Here is a 17,752-nt window from a genome sequence, read left to right on the forward strand (position 1 = left end):
CCTTAAAGATTTTACTTAGCAACTTACTTACCTATATAAAAAGGATATCAGATTGACTTTCACTCTGATGGCTTCTTAATTCTTGAAAAGAAACATCCCTGTCTAGTACCTCTTTTGCTACACAACTAAGATCAGTTATTACATCAGAAATGATGGAAAATATTATCAAGTCACAGCATGCATGTCTGGAGGTCAGTGCTTTGCACTATCTTCCCATGCTTTCCTTGAACATTATTATCCCAAATTTCCTGAAAACAATTTACAGAGAATTGTGTCAAAAGTGTTTGGTCTGATCAACAATTTAGGATAACATTTCCCGCACAGCTTATTCTTCAACAGTGAATCCTGAGATCCAGGATAAAGCAAAGGCAAAGGAGATGATGAAGTATATGTTGTTGTTTTGTGTTGTGCCACAGCACCCTCAGACCATTAGCTCTCCTCCTCCTGTTTTATTAGGCAGGATCTACACATAGTACAAGCTGAAAGGTGTGGGCAATACATTTTCTGATGCCCTGAAACCAACAATGTTTTTGTCCTTTATAATACAGAGATCATCAAGTTTTTGTGAAAAGAAATCACCTTAGAATTCTTTAGCCACTTCTAAAATTTAGTTATACCAGATGCATTGCACTAAATTAACTTGGATATTCTAGCGAATTACTGTCCTGCCAAGTATCCTCCACATTCCCTTATAATTAAATTCTTATGTAGTACAATGTAATATATCAAAGGTGTTGAAACATTCAATTGTTAGTATCAAATTAGCAATTCTCCTTCTGTATCAGGCGTCAGATAATCATTCTATCAATCAAGCTGAGTTTTCCTCAGTTCAAAGTACTGATGAATTAGTAAATATCTCAATAATGCTTTCAACTTATTAACTTTTTTGTTATTGATGTACAGTAGAGCCCATATAATATATATATATATATATATATATATATATATATATATATATATATATAAGGTTATTTCTAGCAAAGTAATTGTAACTTTGCCTCTTTGGTTATGGAAAAAAATCCAATGAAAGAGCAAAAATCCTTGTATTGACAGAAAGAGTGTCCTTACTTTCCACCTTTGCTCTCCAGAGTAACTCTTGATGATTCAATAAGTTCTTCATAGTTCTTGGACCAAATGAATTTTGAACCTGCAGCCATATCAGTGCACTCAAAGATCAGGGAAATGACTCCATTGTCATCCACATCTACAAGAATTTCTTTGGTACCTAAAAAAGACAGAAATAATTGGCTGCTGAATTTCAATTTCCAAATGTTTGGTGATGATAATGATTGTGCTTTCAGGCTAGAATTTCCTGTTCAAGTATTGTTAAAAGTTCAGAAGGTTACCACCTCTTCAGCATCTGGGCAGCTAGGATGATTTCAATTCTAGTGACCCCAGATCTCTCCAGGAGGATCTTTCTTCTAATAACACAGAACTGTATATTTGTGTTCACTGCTGAGGTGTAAGGGAAACAGAACATGTCGCTATGTACAGTGAGTGGTTAGCCATTGAACATAGAAGTTTATCTTAAAGTCAAGTTTATTGTCAAATGCACAAGTACATGTGCGTACCGGTGCGATTATAAACTTACTTGTAGCAGCATCACATTCACGTAAAATCAAATAAGCAGTATTCACAAGAGAAAGATAAACTATACATGTGTTTTTGCAAGAAAGAACTGAATTAGAATAAAATAAAACTAGGTGCATTGTAGTGCAAAGTGGTCATAGTTTTGGTATACTGTGGCAGTGATTAAGACTGTACGGGTATATTCAAGAACTGAATAGTTGAAGGGGAGTAGTTGTTCTTGAACCTGGTGGTGTGGGATTTATTGTTGGCAAGACTGGCATGTATCTCTAATAATTGTTACTTCCATTAATGACTACATTAGTTTACTATTAATAATAATTTTTAACTGTGTCTTTGTGCACACAAGACTCACTCGTCTGATGCCTCCCTCTATCCAGTGTTTATTTCAGTATTTTACTGATACTTTGAAGACAATAAATTCCAGTGATTGACCACCGGATTAAGTAAGATTTTCTTTATATGTTCCTGAAAATTCAGAATAGCTTTTGCTGTATTCTGCACAGGACTTGAACAGATCCTAAGTGTTTTGGACAGATTTGTAAAGTGGAACTTTTGTTAGGAACACTGCAAGTATCCTCTTTGCTAATTATCTAACATCATGCTTGTGGGAAGAATCCACCCAGAAAACATTGCTTCATTAGACAGTATCTGGTAATATCTCTTTACCCATGAAAATAGTTTATTTTCAAGACTATTAGAGTACATATGACGTGTAAGGGCGTCCTCCTCCCCATGTATGATAACCAAGATTTGTGAGTTCTCAATTAGATAAGAATGAGATCATGCATTTTGGACAGTCAAACCAGGGTAAGATTAATGGCAAGGCCACTGAAGGAACAGAGGGACCTGGCAGCTTCAGTGCACAGTTTGCTAACATCGGCCTCACAAGTAGACAGTCTGTTAAAGAAGGCATCTAGCATGCTGGTCTTCATCTGTCAGGGCATGAAGTTTAGAAGTAGGGCATTATGTTGCAGTTATAAAAGTTATTGGAGAGACTGCACTTGCAGTATTGTATATAATTGTCAAGTTAGAGAGTGTGGAAAGTAAATTTAGAAAGATGCTGCCTGGACAAGAGGGCCTGCATTATAGAGAGAGGTTGGCTACACTGGATCTTTACTCCCTAGAGTGCAAAGGTATAGGGGTGACCTCCAGAAGTTTATTAAATCATGAGGGATAAGATGGACTATCATAGTCTTTTCCCCAGTGTTGGAGGGCACAAATACAAGAGGGGCAAGATTTATAAGTGACCTGAGAGGTAACTTCTTTACACAGAGTGATGAGTACCTGAAATGTGAAGGAGGTGGCTCAGCCGAGTACAATTGCAAGATTTAAGAGGTATTTGGATAGGTACATTGAGGGGTGGGGGGAGGGAGGCTTGGTTGGTTATGGGCTGAATGCAGGCAACTGGGACCAGCAGGGAGGATGTTATAACTGGCATGGTCCAGTTGAGCTGAAGACCTTTTTCTGTGTTGTATTACTCTAGAACTCTAATTATACAGCAGACAATTACCTCCATTCAGAAAGGAACTTCAGAATTTCTTTGTTTCTCTTCACTTTTTCTGCAGGAATTATGATTTATTAGTTTCTTTGATTAAAACATCAAAGAATTTTAATTCATATTTAGGTTTTTATTTCATGATGTCATGGCTGAGGAATGTGACTCAAACTCAATCCTCACACTAACAGTCCGAATTTGGTAAATTTACAAGCCAGGTAAACAAAAGATAGATTAAAAGACATCGAAAACTGTAATAAAAACAGAAAGTGATTAAACTTTCTCATTAGTCGGGTCGACATCAGAGACTGCCGATGTTTGTTGCTCCAGATTCCAGCCATCTGCTGGGTCGAGCAGCATCTGTGGTGCGGGTGGGGGAAGATTTGATATTTTAGAGTTTCAACCTTAAATGTTGACAATTCCTTTTTCCACACAGATGCTGCTTGACCTGTTGCATTCCTTCAGCAGACTGTTACTCATTGGCTGTGTCAAATTTCAGTTATACAAATCAGAAGGTCCAAGATTTGTCTTTTGGTTTGTGATCTCTGACATGACATCAATTACAGCAGGAGCCCCTCGGTTAATGGTAGGGGTCCATGGCCTAAAAAAGGTTGGGAACCTCTGAATTAGAGAGTTACAAAACGTGTTATAAAAGGCCTCGGTCCCCTTAGGCCTTTTCTTGCTATGGCCTGTGATTCCAACTTGGAAGCACATCTGATGCTTTTCTCAAGTGTACATTCTTTAAATTATAGGCTAAATGGTGTCACTAAATTACTTAATCCAATGACAAGTTAGAAATGAAATCATCTTGCACAAAGTAATCATTCCAGCCTGTAGGCTATCAAGAGAATATTGACCAAATTTCTTTCCTGGGGAGCATTTGGGTTAAATTCTGCCATTGTGGAATTAGATGAGTAATCTCAGTATAGATGAGGTGTTACATTTTTTCAGTACACCTCACATATTTTTTCAGGTTTAATAGTATAAATCAGTTGGAATAAAGCAGAGAGTAATGTATGTAAATTTCCTAATGCCGATTATTCAATTATGGAAGCTGGTGGTTGTACACTCTTGTGGTCTTAACATCTTTTACAGTTTAGGGAAGATCAAATAGCACCTAAATGAGAGAAGTTCTGGTGTGAAAAATTAAGCTGCCTTATTGTACAAAAGAGAGTGGCAATTACGATCAAAGCCACTTATTTTACTTAAATACAATTCACTCACTGTGAATAAGATTTATTCTAATTTTCAAGGTTCTTTGGAAACTATAAAAACAAACCTGGGCTTGTTTCTGCAGTGACTGGCTCTGTTAAATCCGATGGCTTTCCAACACCTGCCATGTTCACAGCCCGCACACGGAAAACATAGCTCACACCTTCTTTTAGTCCTTGTACCTAATGGCAATATTGAAGAATTGGTGAAACACTGAGCTATTTTAAAAGTAAAACCTCTTTTAATTCATTCTTCATTATGAATTTGATAAAAGTCTTTTGCACTTGGCAACACCCTACATACCACAAAATACTGTTTTATTTTTCCCTTTCTTTTACCACGTCCTCTGCCCATCAGCTATTTGTGTTTGTAAAGCATCCATACATTTGAACAGAAAGGCCAAACAATCATGTAGTGTGGGTTTCAAACAAGTGCTAAACCCTTTATTTCTCATTACAAAGATCCCAATGGTTCTTTCGTTCATGGGTACTATTATAAACATCTTGACCATCATATTTTAGGCCTGCAATAAACTGCAATTTCTATTAATTGAGAGACTACTCAGTAACTTCCCAAATCAGAGCCGTAAACAATCTGATAAGAATTAAGTATACAAGAGTAACTGAAATATTAACTTTAGAACAGAATTAGACATCAACTTTTTAGTAATATATACATCAAAGTTTTGGAAAACTGGGAACATCACCATTATTTTCTTGCAGTGGGATGGGAACCAGAGTGCCAGACAATTAGCAGAGAGGCTGAGGAGACAGATGTTTGTCAGTCCTCAGACAAAGTCAGGAATCAAAAGGTGTGCTGAGCTGCATATATTTCAATATAAGATGTATTGTAGGAAAGACAGATGAGCTTAGGGTATGGATTAACACCTGGAATTATGATATTGTGGCTATTTATTAGACTTGTTTGCAGGAGGAACAGGACTGGTGGCTCAATATTCTGGGGTTCTGTTGTTTTAGACTTGACAGAGCAGGAGGGATCAAAAGAGGAGTGGTGGCATTACTAGTCAGGGAAACGGTCACAGCAGTGTTCAGTCAGGACAGACTGGAGAACATGTTTCGTGAGGCATTATAGGTGAACTGAGAAATAAGAAAGGCATGACCATGTTATTGGGCTATGTTACAGACCACCCAATATTCCGCATGATCTAGAGGAACAAATTTGTAGAGAGATCACAGACTGTTGCAAGAAACACAAGGTTGTGATTTTAACCTTCCACATATTGACCGGGTCTCCCATTCTATAAAAGGACTCAATGGGATCGAGTTTGTCAAATGTGTTCAGGTACTTTCCTTCATCAGTACGTAGTAGTCCCAACGAAAAAGTGTGCGGTACTTGATCTGCTATGGGGGAATGAGACAGGGCAGCTGACAGGAGTTTGTGTACAGGAACACTTTGCATATAGTGATCACAATGGCATTAGTTTCAAAGTAAATATGAAAAAGGGTAGGTCTGGTCCATGGGTTGAAATTCTAAATTGAAGAAAGGCCAATTTTGATGGTATCAGAAATAATCTGGCATGTGTAGATTGGGACAGGCTGTTTTCTGGTAAAGGTGTACTTGATAAGTTGGAGAGTACAAAGCTTGTACGTACCTGTTAGAATAAAAGGTAAAGATAACAAGTATAGGAAATGTTGGTTTTCAAGAGATATTGAGGCCCTAAGAATGGCTCTAAACATAAATCAGAAAATTATAGATCAATGAATCTGACATCAGTTGTGGAAAAGTTATTGAAAGGTATTCTAAGAGACTGGATATATACGAATTTGGATAGACATGGACTGATTAAGGATAATCAGTATGGCTTCGTGCATGTAGGTCATGTCTAAACAATCTTTTAAGGTTTTCCTGGAAGTTACCAGGAAAGTGGATGAAGGCAAGGTAGTGGATGTTGTCTACATGGACTTCAGCAGGCACTTGACAAGGTCCCACATGGGAGGCTGGTCAAGTTGGTTCAGTCGCTCAGCATTCAGGATGACACAGTAAATTCGATCAGGCATTAGCTTTGTGGGAGAAGCCAGGGATGGTTGCCTATCTGACAGGAGACCTGTAACTAGTGGAATGCTGCAGGGATCAGCGCTGGGTCTATTGTTGTTTGTCATCTATGTCAACAATCTGGATGAAAATGTGGTTACTGGATCAGCAGATTTGTGGATGACACCAAGATATGGGATTTTGTGAATAGCAAGGAAGTCTATCATGGCTTGCAAAGGGAACTGGTCAGCTAGAAATATGAGCTGAAAACGGTAGATGGAATTTAACGCAGAGGTGTTGCACTTCAATAGGACCAACCAGGGTAGGTCTTACACAGTGAATGGTAGGGCACTGAGGAGCGTGGTAGAACAAAGGGATCTGTGAATATAGGTCCAGAGTTCATTGAAAGTGATGTTGCAGGTAGATAGAGTCATAAAGAAAGCTTTTGGCACACTGGCTTTCATAAATCAAGGTATTGAGATGGGATGTTATGTTGAAATTGTGCAAGACATGGGTGAGGTCTAATTTGGAGTATTGTCTGCAGATCTGGTCACCTAGCTACAGGAAAGATGTAAATAAGGTTCGAAGAGTACAGAGAAAATTGACAAGGATGTTGCCAGGTCTGGAGGACCTGAATTACAAGGAAAAATTGAATAGGTTTGGACTTTATTCCTTAGAACATTGAAGATTGAGAGGAGATTTGATAAAGGTATACAAAATTATGAGGGGTATAGATAGGGTAAAGGCAAGGAGGCTTTTTCCACTGAGGTTGAGTGGGACTACAACGAGTGGTCATGGGTTAAGGGTGAAAGGTGAAAAGCTTAAGGGGACATGAGGAGAAACTTCTTCATTCAGAAGGTTATTCATGAGAGTGTGGAATGAGCTACTAGCATAAGTGGTGCATGTGAGCTCGATTTCAACATTTAAGCGAAGTTTGGATATGTACATGGATGGTAGGCTTATGGAGGGCTATGGTTCCAGTGCAGGTCGATGGGAGTAGTCAGTTTAAATGGTTTCAGCATGGATTAGTAGGGATGAAGAGCCTGTTTCTGTGTTGTACTTTTCCATGACTCTGTGATTCTATTTTGTTCATTTGATCTAACAAAGCTGACCTGAAAAATTGTGTTCATACAGCATATTTTTGGGAGTAGGAATTATTGCCCTTTACCTTTATGAATTTCTTCGATATTGCCTTTTCATTGACACTTGTCCATTCTTCTGCATCTGCATCTGCCTCCCGGACATCAGCATAGTACCCTCTCACCTCACTACGTCCTGAATACACTGGAGCTTTCCAGGTGAGGACCAGTGAGTTCTTTCTGACCTCAGTGTACATAAGATCATGGGGTGGCCCTGCATTGACAATACATTAGTCACACAAAATATGTCCAGGCAAAGACAGTAACTATAGATCACTTAGTCAGTCCTAGCTAGGATCCTCTCCAAAAGTAATTTGAAAAATTATAGTATATGTGAATAGAAAATCCTTATATATCAGGACATCCTTACAGGATTCAGCTATATGTTTCTAATGTAGATGTAAACATCTTCTTCTAGAAAATGTAACCAGAGGAAATTTTGCCACAGTTGAAATGCAAAGCAATATTTTGTTTTCCATTGCTACCACAGTGTACGAATCAAATTTTTAACAGTATGATATGTTCATCAAATGCTTCCTGCTAAGTACTGGCGATGTCAAAGCTGAAAATTGATAAGGAAAATACTCAACAGTTTTTAAAATTTATGCATAATATCTAGAAGAACAAGGGAAAGGCATTCAACAGTTAGCAGTTCCTCCAAAAATTTCCAAAAATTTGAAAACTTGGTGGTGCCTCATGTATCTACATATTTGTTTTTCTGTAGGAAATTTTTATATGCAGAAAATTAAGTTCTACAAATCTAGATCATCCACCTAAGGAAATTTGTTTGCCCTCTGTAAATATATTGTAAATAGGTACAGCATGCATGACACAGATAAATTTCTGCATGCCTTGAGAGGCCTGACTGGAAGCATCTCTAAAAAGGTATGTTTTGTCTGTTTTTGTTAGAAGAAGCCACTGTCTGCGAGTAAATTCCATGAAATTACAAAAAAAATCTTCTCGTCTACTGACAATTTGCTCTCATGCCTCAGTTTCTAGCACCATTCCTAATTAACAGCATTTCTCATTCTCACTTTAGTATTCTGCCTCAACACTCTAAGTATATTGTTTCAGAAGATTGATAAACGCACCTGGAACAGCAATGGTCCATTCTTCACACTTAAACTTGTCACTTGGTTCAGAAGGTAAACCAACTCCAGCCACGTTGCCCGCACGAACTTGAAATTGATACGTCATGTTCTCCTTTAGGTCATTGATCTAATGAAAGCAAGTTACAAAATCAAGAATTAGAGGAAAATGATACAATAGGTACACTAATTAACATAAATGCATTTGACACCAGTTATTGAAATTAAAGTAAAGAATATTGGGATTCTCAGCATGTCAGGGTGCATCAATGGAGAGAGAAATGGGATAGAATTTCAAGTCCCAGTTAACTATAACCCATTCTATATTTTCCAGATCTTCCATCAATGTCCCCTATATTTTCTTCTCCTTACCATAAGCATCTCACTCATGTGAACCCTCACAACCTCTGAGCTATTCTGCTGTAAGGAGTTACTCATCTTATTTGACGCTGGTAATTACTGCTTTATTATGGCTAGTACTGTCATCCCATTGGTCTTTTAATTATTGTCTTCCACTTTATATCATTTTACGATCCTTTCTTGCCATCTGCGGCTGTTTATTATGCAATCTGCTCTAATATTGATTTTCTGTAAAGTGTTAACCCTGTTTCTCTTTCCTTAAATGCTCTCTGGTGTGCTGAGAATTTCCAGCATCATCCAATGATTTACACATTGTTAAAGTGAAACTAAAATGTATCCAATTCCATTAAACCACATTTCAAACAATATGCAGCATTATTCCATTTGACCTTGCAGATGCACATGGCCTGTTGATATGGACCATATGAAATGTTTACATGCCAGTCTGAGACAAAGGTTACATGTCTGCAAAAGTGAAGAAGATGCAAGATGAAAGGAGGGTCAAATTGGAGGGTCCTTAGATTTTAAAGATGAAATTATTTTAATGTCAGTGATACATAGGTCAATTCCTTTGGTATTTTCAGATTTACATATGAGAGCCAATTTCAAAAGAGCTCTCTTTTACTACTTAAAAAACACGTCTGGGAAGTAAGTCACTGTTTCACCTACCCTGTATGCTCGATCGCTGATGGCTTTGATATGGGCTTCTTTCCATTTTCCAGGGATATCATTAATAATTTCGCGATAATCCACAAAGTAGCCGGTGACATCAGAACCACCATGGAATTTGGGTTGCTTCCATCCGAGCACCATTGAATCATGGACACTTTCAAGCACTGTTATTCCATAAGGTGGAGCTGGAGCAGCTAGTTGAAGGCAGAGTTTATCAAATTAGCATCCGATTCCATGACAGTTCAACTCTTTCAATACAATCTAGCGGTATAGATCTTTTTTGTGTAATACAATAAAGAAAGCATTCTATATATTGTACAAGTAATGTCTCAAGTGATCTTGGATCCGATCAGCATAATGGCCTTCTCATATAAATTACTTAAAACTGCAACTGGCATTAAACTTTATATTATAGTGGAATCACAAAAATAAGTGCCAATGAAGTTTAAATTCAACAACAACCCTCATACATTTATTATAGAGAAAGAAACAACAGATAGTTGTTCCTGGATATGTTACTCCTTTGTTAAGAGTGTTCAAATTAATTAACAGATCTATTACTAATAAAATTTAGTTAAATTTCATTAAATATTCCCAGTGCCATGTTGTAAAGGCTGAAAGAAAATGCCCGAGATATTCTCTGCAATTACTGGACCTCAAACCTGGCTCATATCTCATGGTCTACAAGGCATCTGTGATCCTGTCCTCTTTTACACTTCCAAAATATGGGCTACGCTAAATTTATGGTGGAAAAGAAAATCTGAACAGATCGCACCAATTCAACTTCCTGAAAATCTTCCAAATCAACTGGCAGAATCAGTAAATGTCCTCCAATGGGCAGGTCACATTGTTTGCACACATGACACCATATTCCTGATGTAGACAATCTATAATGAGGTCAGTTGCACTATTAAGTTGACAGGGGGAAATATTTAATTATATTTTAAGTAATTGTCTTTTACTTACCAAGTTCATCTCACTTGTTATCTTCACTCAACTAGTAGTATTTCTCTTACATATTGTACCTAGAAGATTTTTATTAGATCATATGGGGAATCAAATTTCAATTAACTTTCTGCTTCAATTTGAAGGAGATAATGTATCAGAAGAACATAAGAAATAAGACCAGAGGTAGTTCACCTGGTCCATTGAGCCTGCTCCACTATTCAATAAGATCATGGCTGATCTGTCTGTTGATTTGGCTCCATTTTTCTGCCTTTTCACCATAATTTCCCCGGGAAGAAAAAAAGCTACCTAACTGCGTCTTAAATATATTTCTGAGATAACCTTTTCTACTACCCTGAAGTTCCTTACTCTCTGAGAAAACTGAAAAAAAAAGCAATTACTCTTCATCCCCCTCCTAAATCCCTGCTCTACTCCTCCAGATCTTGAGGTTATATCCCCTATTCTATACTCATCTACCAGTGGAAAAAAATTTCCTGCTACTATCTTACCTATCCCTTTCATAATTTTATGTCTCTATAAGATTTCCTTTCATTCTTTAAATTCCAGCATGTATAGTCACAGACAACAGAATTTTTCCTCATACCTCCCATCCCCCAGAATTAACCTGGTGGATATCCTCTGCACTACCTCAAAATCCAGTACAACTTTTTTCAAGTAAAGAGACTAGAAATCCATGCAGTACGCCAGGTGCAACCTCACCAGTATCCTGCATAGTTGTAGTATAACCTCCTAACCAAGTGAAGGCCAATATATCATTTGCCTTCTTGACAACTTGGTTGCACCTGCAAACCAACATTTTGCAATTCACACAAGCATTGCCATGCTGCAACCTTTCACTATTTAAATAATAATTTAATCTTCTATTTTTCCTTCCAAAGTGGATGACTTCACATTTACCAACATTCTACTCATCTGCCATCCTCTGCCCACTCACTTACCCTATCTATATCTCTCTGCAGACTCTCACATCCTCTGTACAGCATGCTTTGCCATTCAATTTAGTGTCATCAGTAAAGTTAATTATGCTACACTTGGTGCCCTCTTCCAAATCGTCAATGTATATTTGAACAGTTGTTGGCCCAGCCCACCAGCTTCTGCAACACTCTGCTCACCACTGATTGCCCTCCAGAAAAACACCCATTTATCCTATCTTGCTTCTAATCCTCTATCCATGCTAATACGTTACCCCTAACTCCATACATCCCTGTTATAAATAACTCTTTTATGCAGCAACTTATTGAATGCCTTCTGGAAATTCAAGTATACAACATCCAATTGTTTCCGTCTATCCACTGTGCTTGTTATATCATCAAAAAACTCCCATAAGTCTGTCAGACAGGACGTACCCTTCTTCAATTCATGCTGCCTCTGACCAATGGAACAAATCCTATCCAAATATCTTACCATTTCTTCAATAATCATTGCTTCAAGTATTCTCCCAACAAAAAAATGTAAAACCACCTGGCCTAACATTTGCTCCAATTCTCCAGGACCGTCCAGAGTCCAGAGAATTCTGATAAGTTATCACAAGTGCTTCTGCCATTTATTTCAGTACTCAGGGAATTAGTCTATCAGGACCAAGGATCTTGCCAACCTTTAGGCTCAATAGATTGCTTAGCATTACCTGGTTAGTGACAGCAAATGTATTGAGGGCTTCACCTCCCATCACATCCATAACATTTCTCTGCATATTCAATGAGTCCTCCACCGTAAAGACTGAGACATGGTACTTGTTCAAAGCCTTGGCAATTTATGTATTAACTAATATTAGTTACCCCTTCTTGTTTTCTGAGGGACCTACATACACTTAAGCCACTCTCTTCTGCTTTCTATAATTATAGAAAATTGTACTATCTGGTTTTATATTTTGTGGTGGTTCACTTTCATAGTCTATCCTCTCTTTCTTTATTGTTTGCTTCGTGGTTCTTTGTGACTTTTTAAATATTTCCCAATCTTCCTATGTACCACTTCACAACTTTATATGCTTAAGCTTTTAGTTTTATGTCTTCCTTTATGTTATCCACCACCCTTGCTGTCATTGCTTTATAAGAAAATACTTCTGTTGGGAGCTGAACCCAGAAATTACAATGAGCTTTATTAGCTAATGGATGCTCTGGAGGGTCTAACATCATTGCTCTGTACACTCTATAAAAGAAGGCGTAAATTAATTTAATCTGAGAATTAATAATAAATCAGATCTTCATATGTTGAGTACTGTAGCTCAAAACTGAGACCAGGAAGTAGCAGAATAGGTTGACACATTTTTCCACAGAGAATGAGGAAACTCCGTGTGAAGAGTTCTGAGATGCAGTTTCTCAGTTCTACCAGACAATTACAGAGTTTAAGAGCCTAACTTAGAATTTATGAAATAGTAATACAAAAGGATTTAAAAAGAGGAAAAAAGGCACATGCTTTAATTTCAAAAAAAGCATATGTATTGAAAAAAAATGACAATGATTTATCCAGCCCATCACTCTGGTGATAGTGGGTTAATATTCAACAGTGACAAACATTCATTTTGTGTTTATGAGTGGCAAAAGTGTTTCACACAAGGAAAAGAAAACCTTCGTCAAGGTTGACAAAGTGTCTCGGCCCAAAACGTCGACAGCGCTTCTCCCTATAGATGCTGCCTGGCCTGCTGTGTTCCACCAGCATTTTGTGTGTGGTGCTTGAATTTCCAGTATCTGCAGATTTCCTCGTGAGTATCTTCATTCCGCTTGAATCCCCATGTGATAATTATCACTGGATTCTTGAACAAATTAACTAAAAATGTGATGTGATTTTATAATAATAATACTAATAATAATAAGGGCTTTAATAGAGTAAAACGTTCAAAAGCAATTCACAGAATTAGACACTAACACAATGATTAGAATAGTGACAAAAAGAATAGGCGGAAGGAGAGCGCTTTAAGATTATCTCAAAAAGAGGAATGAGTGGAATAGTAGCAGAAAGGTGAGAGATGAAATTTCAGAGCTTGGACTGATCCCATTATTGCTGGAGTGAAAGATGTCACACATACCTAGGAGGTAACATTAGAGGAGTACAGAGTTCTTGGGAAGTTGCAGGGCTGGAGGAAGTTACAGAATGAGCATTTTCAGATTCTGGTTCATTTATTCATCACAGGTACGTTGAAACATACAGTGAAATTCATTGTTTGTCTCGTCAGCCAGCACAGCCCAAGGACATGCTGGGGACAGTCTGGTTTTGGACACATAATGAAAGTGTTGAGTTTGAAATATTACTGGACTGTGGCAAATGTGAGTGAGCAACCACAGGGATGGCAACAGAAAATATAGATTATCAAAGGATTATGAAACAAAACTAGAATTTATGCCTAAAATGAGATGCTGAACTACTGTAGTTTGTTTGGCACTGTTAAAACATACCATGGCAATCTCACAGGTTCTAGGATTCCCTTCCATAATCAAAATCTGCTCACTTCTCCAACTAGAACAACACCATGGTAGCATAGTGATTAGCGTGACACTATTACAGCTTGGGGCATTCTGGAATTCTGAGTTCAATTTCAATGTCATTCTTTAAGGGGTTTGTACTTCCTCCTTGTGGAATGCAGGGGTTTCCCCCAGCTGCTCCGGTTTTCACCCACAGTCTAGACCTACTGGACTTCCAGTAGGATGAAGGCACACTCTGTGTACCATCTTCTATGGGGCCAACCAAAGGTGTTATCGTCTTTTTTAAATGTATTTTTTTACTATCAAAAGACCCTGCTGGATATTATCAACCTAAAGTACTGCAGGTATACCCCATCAGTGAGTTGCTCGTTAGTGGAGAAACTGAAGGAGTTGGACTTGGTGCAAACTGTGCTGTTGCCTGCATCAGAGAGGCAGAGGAGTGGGTGCGCGAAGGAGGTGTACAGTCTAACAGCAAGCGATCGTCTTAGTCACTTTTCTTGTGACTGCAACATCCTGCTAATGTGGAATGCTGCAAGTCCAATACACTGATTTATTGGCATGGGGTGAAGGAGTTGCCTGGCCTCGATCGTAGAGAGAACCAGGCCTCAAGCCACAGTGTTGCCTATTTGCAACTGCCCAGGAGAGAGATGTCAGACCCGAAGCACTCCACTGCTGTGATGGAGGCAGTATGGTGTGGCATGCAGGCTGGAATCGGTGCTGCCCTTCAGTGTTCGCTTGACAGACAACAAGGCGTATTGTGTTCAGCTGCAAACTACTGCAACATTCATGGACTCAGAGACTTGGGCTATATTTTTTTTAATCTGTATTTTACTGCTTCCTTATATGTGCTATGTGTGCCTTGTGCTGGGTGAGACTGTTGGTAATGTGTCTTGCACCTGGGCCCTGGAGTAACGCTGTTTTGTTTGGCTGTATTCACGGGCATTCATTTATGGTTGAATGACAATTAAACTTGGACTTGGGTAGATTAATCAGTCATTATAATTTGTCTCATTATTAGGTTAGGGTTAATCAGATTTGGCAGGGTTGCTGGGATGGCTTGGCTTGAAGAGGCAGAAAGGCCTACTCTGTGCTGTATTGCTAAATAAAAGAAAACTGAACAAACTGGAGAAACCATCAATAGGAAGTAATGCAATCCAAGAGCACTTTGGGCTAAATGGTGTAGTTATTAGCAATAGTGTGAGTAGTTTGAAAGAACAGCAGGCAAGAAATTAGAATGTTGCAAATATTCATTTAGACCATAAGATTGTAAGACATAGGAGCAGAATTAGACCAATCATGCCATTGAGTCTACTCCACCATTTGATCATGGCTGATCAATTTCCCTTTCGACTGCATTCATCTGCCTTCTCCCTGTAACCTTTCACTCCGTAACTTTTCACATGACTTATCAAGAATTTATCAGCCTTCACCCTAAATACACCCAAAGACCTGGCCTCCACAGCTGCCTTTGGCAATGATTCACCACCTTCTGGCTAAAGAAATTCTTCCTCAACTCCACTCTAACTGGATATCCCTCCGTTCTGAGCTTGTATCCTCTGGACCTGAACTCTCCCACTATAGGAAACATCCTCTCCACATCCACTCCATCTACCTTTTCAACATTCAATAGGTTTCAGTAGGATCACCCTTCCCCCCACCCCCCCCCCCCCACCATTTCATTCTTCCAGATTCCAGCAAGTATAGGCCCAAAGCCATCAAACACTCCTCATTACATCCTTGCTTTTCTATTCTAGTCCTCTCAAAATAAATACTAACATTGCATTTGCCTTCCTTACCACTGACTCAACCTGCAAATTAACCTTTAGGAAATCTACGCATGAGGATACCCAAGTCCATTTGCAGCACTGATATTTGGATTTTCTCCCCATTTAGAAAATAGTCTACACTTTATTTCTTCCACCAAAGTGCATGACCATACACTAACAGCCCCTCCACCCATCTTTGTTTTGTCTGCAAACTTGGTCACAAAGCCACCAATTCCATTATTCAAATCATTGACGTATAATGTAAAAAGAAGCAGTCTCAACACTATCTCCTGTGGAACAACACTAGCCAATGGTAGCCAATTAGAAAAGGCTCCCTTTATTCCCACTTGTTGCCTCCTGCCAATCAGCCAATTGTCCATTTATGCCAGTATCTTTCCTGTAATATCATGGACAGTTGTTGTGCTAAGCAATCTGATGTGCAGCTTGTTAAAGGCCTTCTGAAAATTTAAGTACAGTATACAACATCCATCGATTGTCCTTTGTCTATCCTGTTTGTTATTTCCTGAAAAAATTCCAATAGACTTGTCATGCAAGATTTTCCCTCAACAAAACCATGCTGAGTTTGACCTATTTTACCATGTGCCTCCAAGTACCCCAAAACTTGAACCATAACAATCCTCAATTTACTGTTATTGAATGTTGAAACCTGTTCACATTTCTGTGCATGAACGAGTTTGTCAAAAAGAATCTATCAAAGCTTACTTATTTTTTCCTAGAGGGTACATTGTCCTTCCTCAACTTTTTCTACAGCTTTAATACTTCACACTGACTAGCAAGAATTATATATTTTGTCCATCTGTTTATTCACATTCTTTACATTAAGAATGCATTGTTTTATAAATATCAATTATAGTACTTCATAATTATATTAAATTGTACATTTACATACTTCCTTTAATATTTATTCTTTTTATTTCAAGGTCTGAATCCTATGGGAAACTTTAAAGCAGAAGCTAATAAGCTTGTTTGGGAAAATTTGGAAGATTTTTTTTTTTTTTTTTAGAAGCTACTAGTAATTACCAACAATTTAAATATCATCTTGGTTCATTTGGTTATCCAATCAAACTTGATAATAATCAAAAACCTATCAATCTCTGCCTTAAATACACCCAACAACCTGGCCTCCACAGCTGCATGTGGCAACAAATTCACCACCCTATGGCTAAAGAAATTTCTCCACATCTCTGTTTTGAAAGGGTGCCCCTCTATCCTGAAGCTGTGCCCTTTTGTCCTAGACTCTCCCAACATGGGAAACATCCTTTCCACATCTGTTCTGTTTAGGTCTTTCAACATTCGAAAGGTTCTTGAAGAACTCTAACAGATTTGACAGATTTCCCTTCATAGAAACCATGCTGACTTTGACTATTTTATCATCAATATCCAAGTACGCCAAAACCTCATTCTTAATCACGGACTCCCAACACTTTCCCAACCACTGATGTTAGGCTAACTAGCCCATAATTTCCTTTCTTTTGCCTTCATCCCTTCTTAAAGCATGGAGTGACACTTGCAATCTTCCAGTCCGCCTGGACCTCGCCAGGTTCAAGTGATCCTTGAAAAATAATGACGAATGCATTTCTTATCTCTTTATCAACCACTCTCAGGACTCTGGGATGTAGTCCATCTGGTGCAGGTGACTTTCCACCTTAAGACCTTCGAGTTTGCCTGGCAATTTTTCCTTTGTAATAGCAATGGCACTCGCTCCTGCTCCCTGACACTCTGGCACACTGCTAGTGTCTTCCACAGTGAAGATAGACGCAATGTACTTGGTAGGTACATCTGCCATGCTGGCACTCAGTGCAGATCTGAATGGCAGCCATAATGTCAGTGGTGCTGCCTTTGCGGTGAAGTATTGAAATAATCCTCCAAGAGGACCAGAACCTCGTCATGGTTTGGACGTTTGCATGCCTCAAAGACCTGGAGAGTTCTGTTGGCTGGATTCAGGGCTTTATATTTTGGTTCTTGGTAGGGTCTCCCATGCCAAAGAGGTCAAAGGGTAGAGGACAGACAAAGAGTGGTCCACCGCTCCTCCAGG

The 17,752-nt window shown here is 38.6% G+C and overlaps 1 protein-coding gene across 4 annotated transcripts in view; it reads right to left on the reverse strand.

The window, feature by feature from the left end:
- myom1b (myomesin 1b) overlaps positions 1–17,752 on the reverse strand; it is a 159,676-nt gene that overhangs the window by 72,041 nt on the left and 69,883 nt on the right. For all 4 annotated transcript variants that reach the window (XM_073043756.1, XM_073043766.1, XM_073043748.1 and 1 more), the window contains 5 exons: positions 9,546–9,742; positions 8,520–8,646; positions 7,458–7,642; positions 4,365–4,479; positions 1,069–1,225 (listed from right to left, as the gene is read on the reverse strand). In XM_073043756.1, coding sequence (XP_072899857.1) covers positions 1,069–1,225; positions 4,365–4,479; positions 7,458–7,642; positions 8,520–8,646; positions 9,546–9,742 — 781 coding nt within the window. The remainder of the gene's footprint in view (positions 1–1,068; positions 1,226–4,364; positions 4,480–7,457; positions 7,643–8,519; positions 8,647–9,545; positions 9,743–17,752) is intronic.

This window comes from Hemitrygon akajei, chromosome 1 (assembly GCF_048418815.1).
Source record: "Hemitrygon akajei chromosome 1, sHemAka1.3, whole genome shotgun sequence".
Classification (NCBI taxonomy): domain Eukaryota; kingdom Metazoa; phylum Chordata; class Chondrichthyes; order Myliobatiformes; family Dasyatidae; genus Hemitrygon; species Hemitrygon akajei.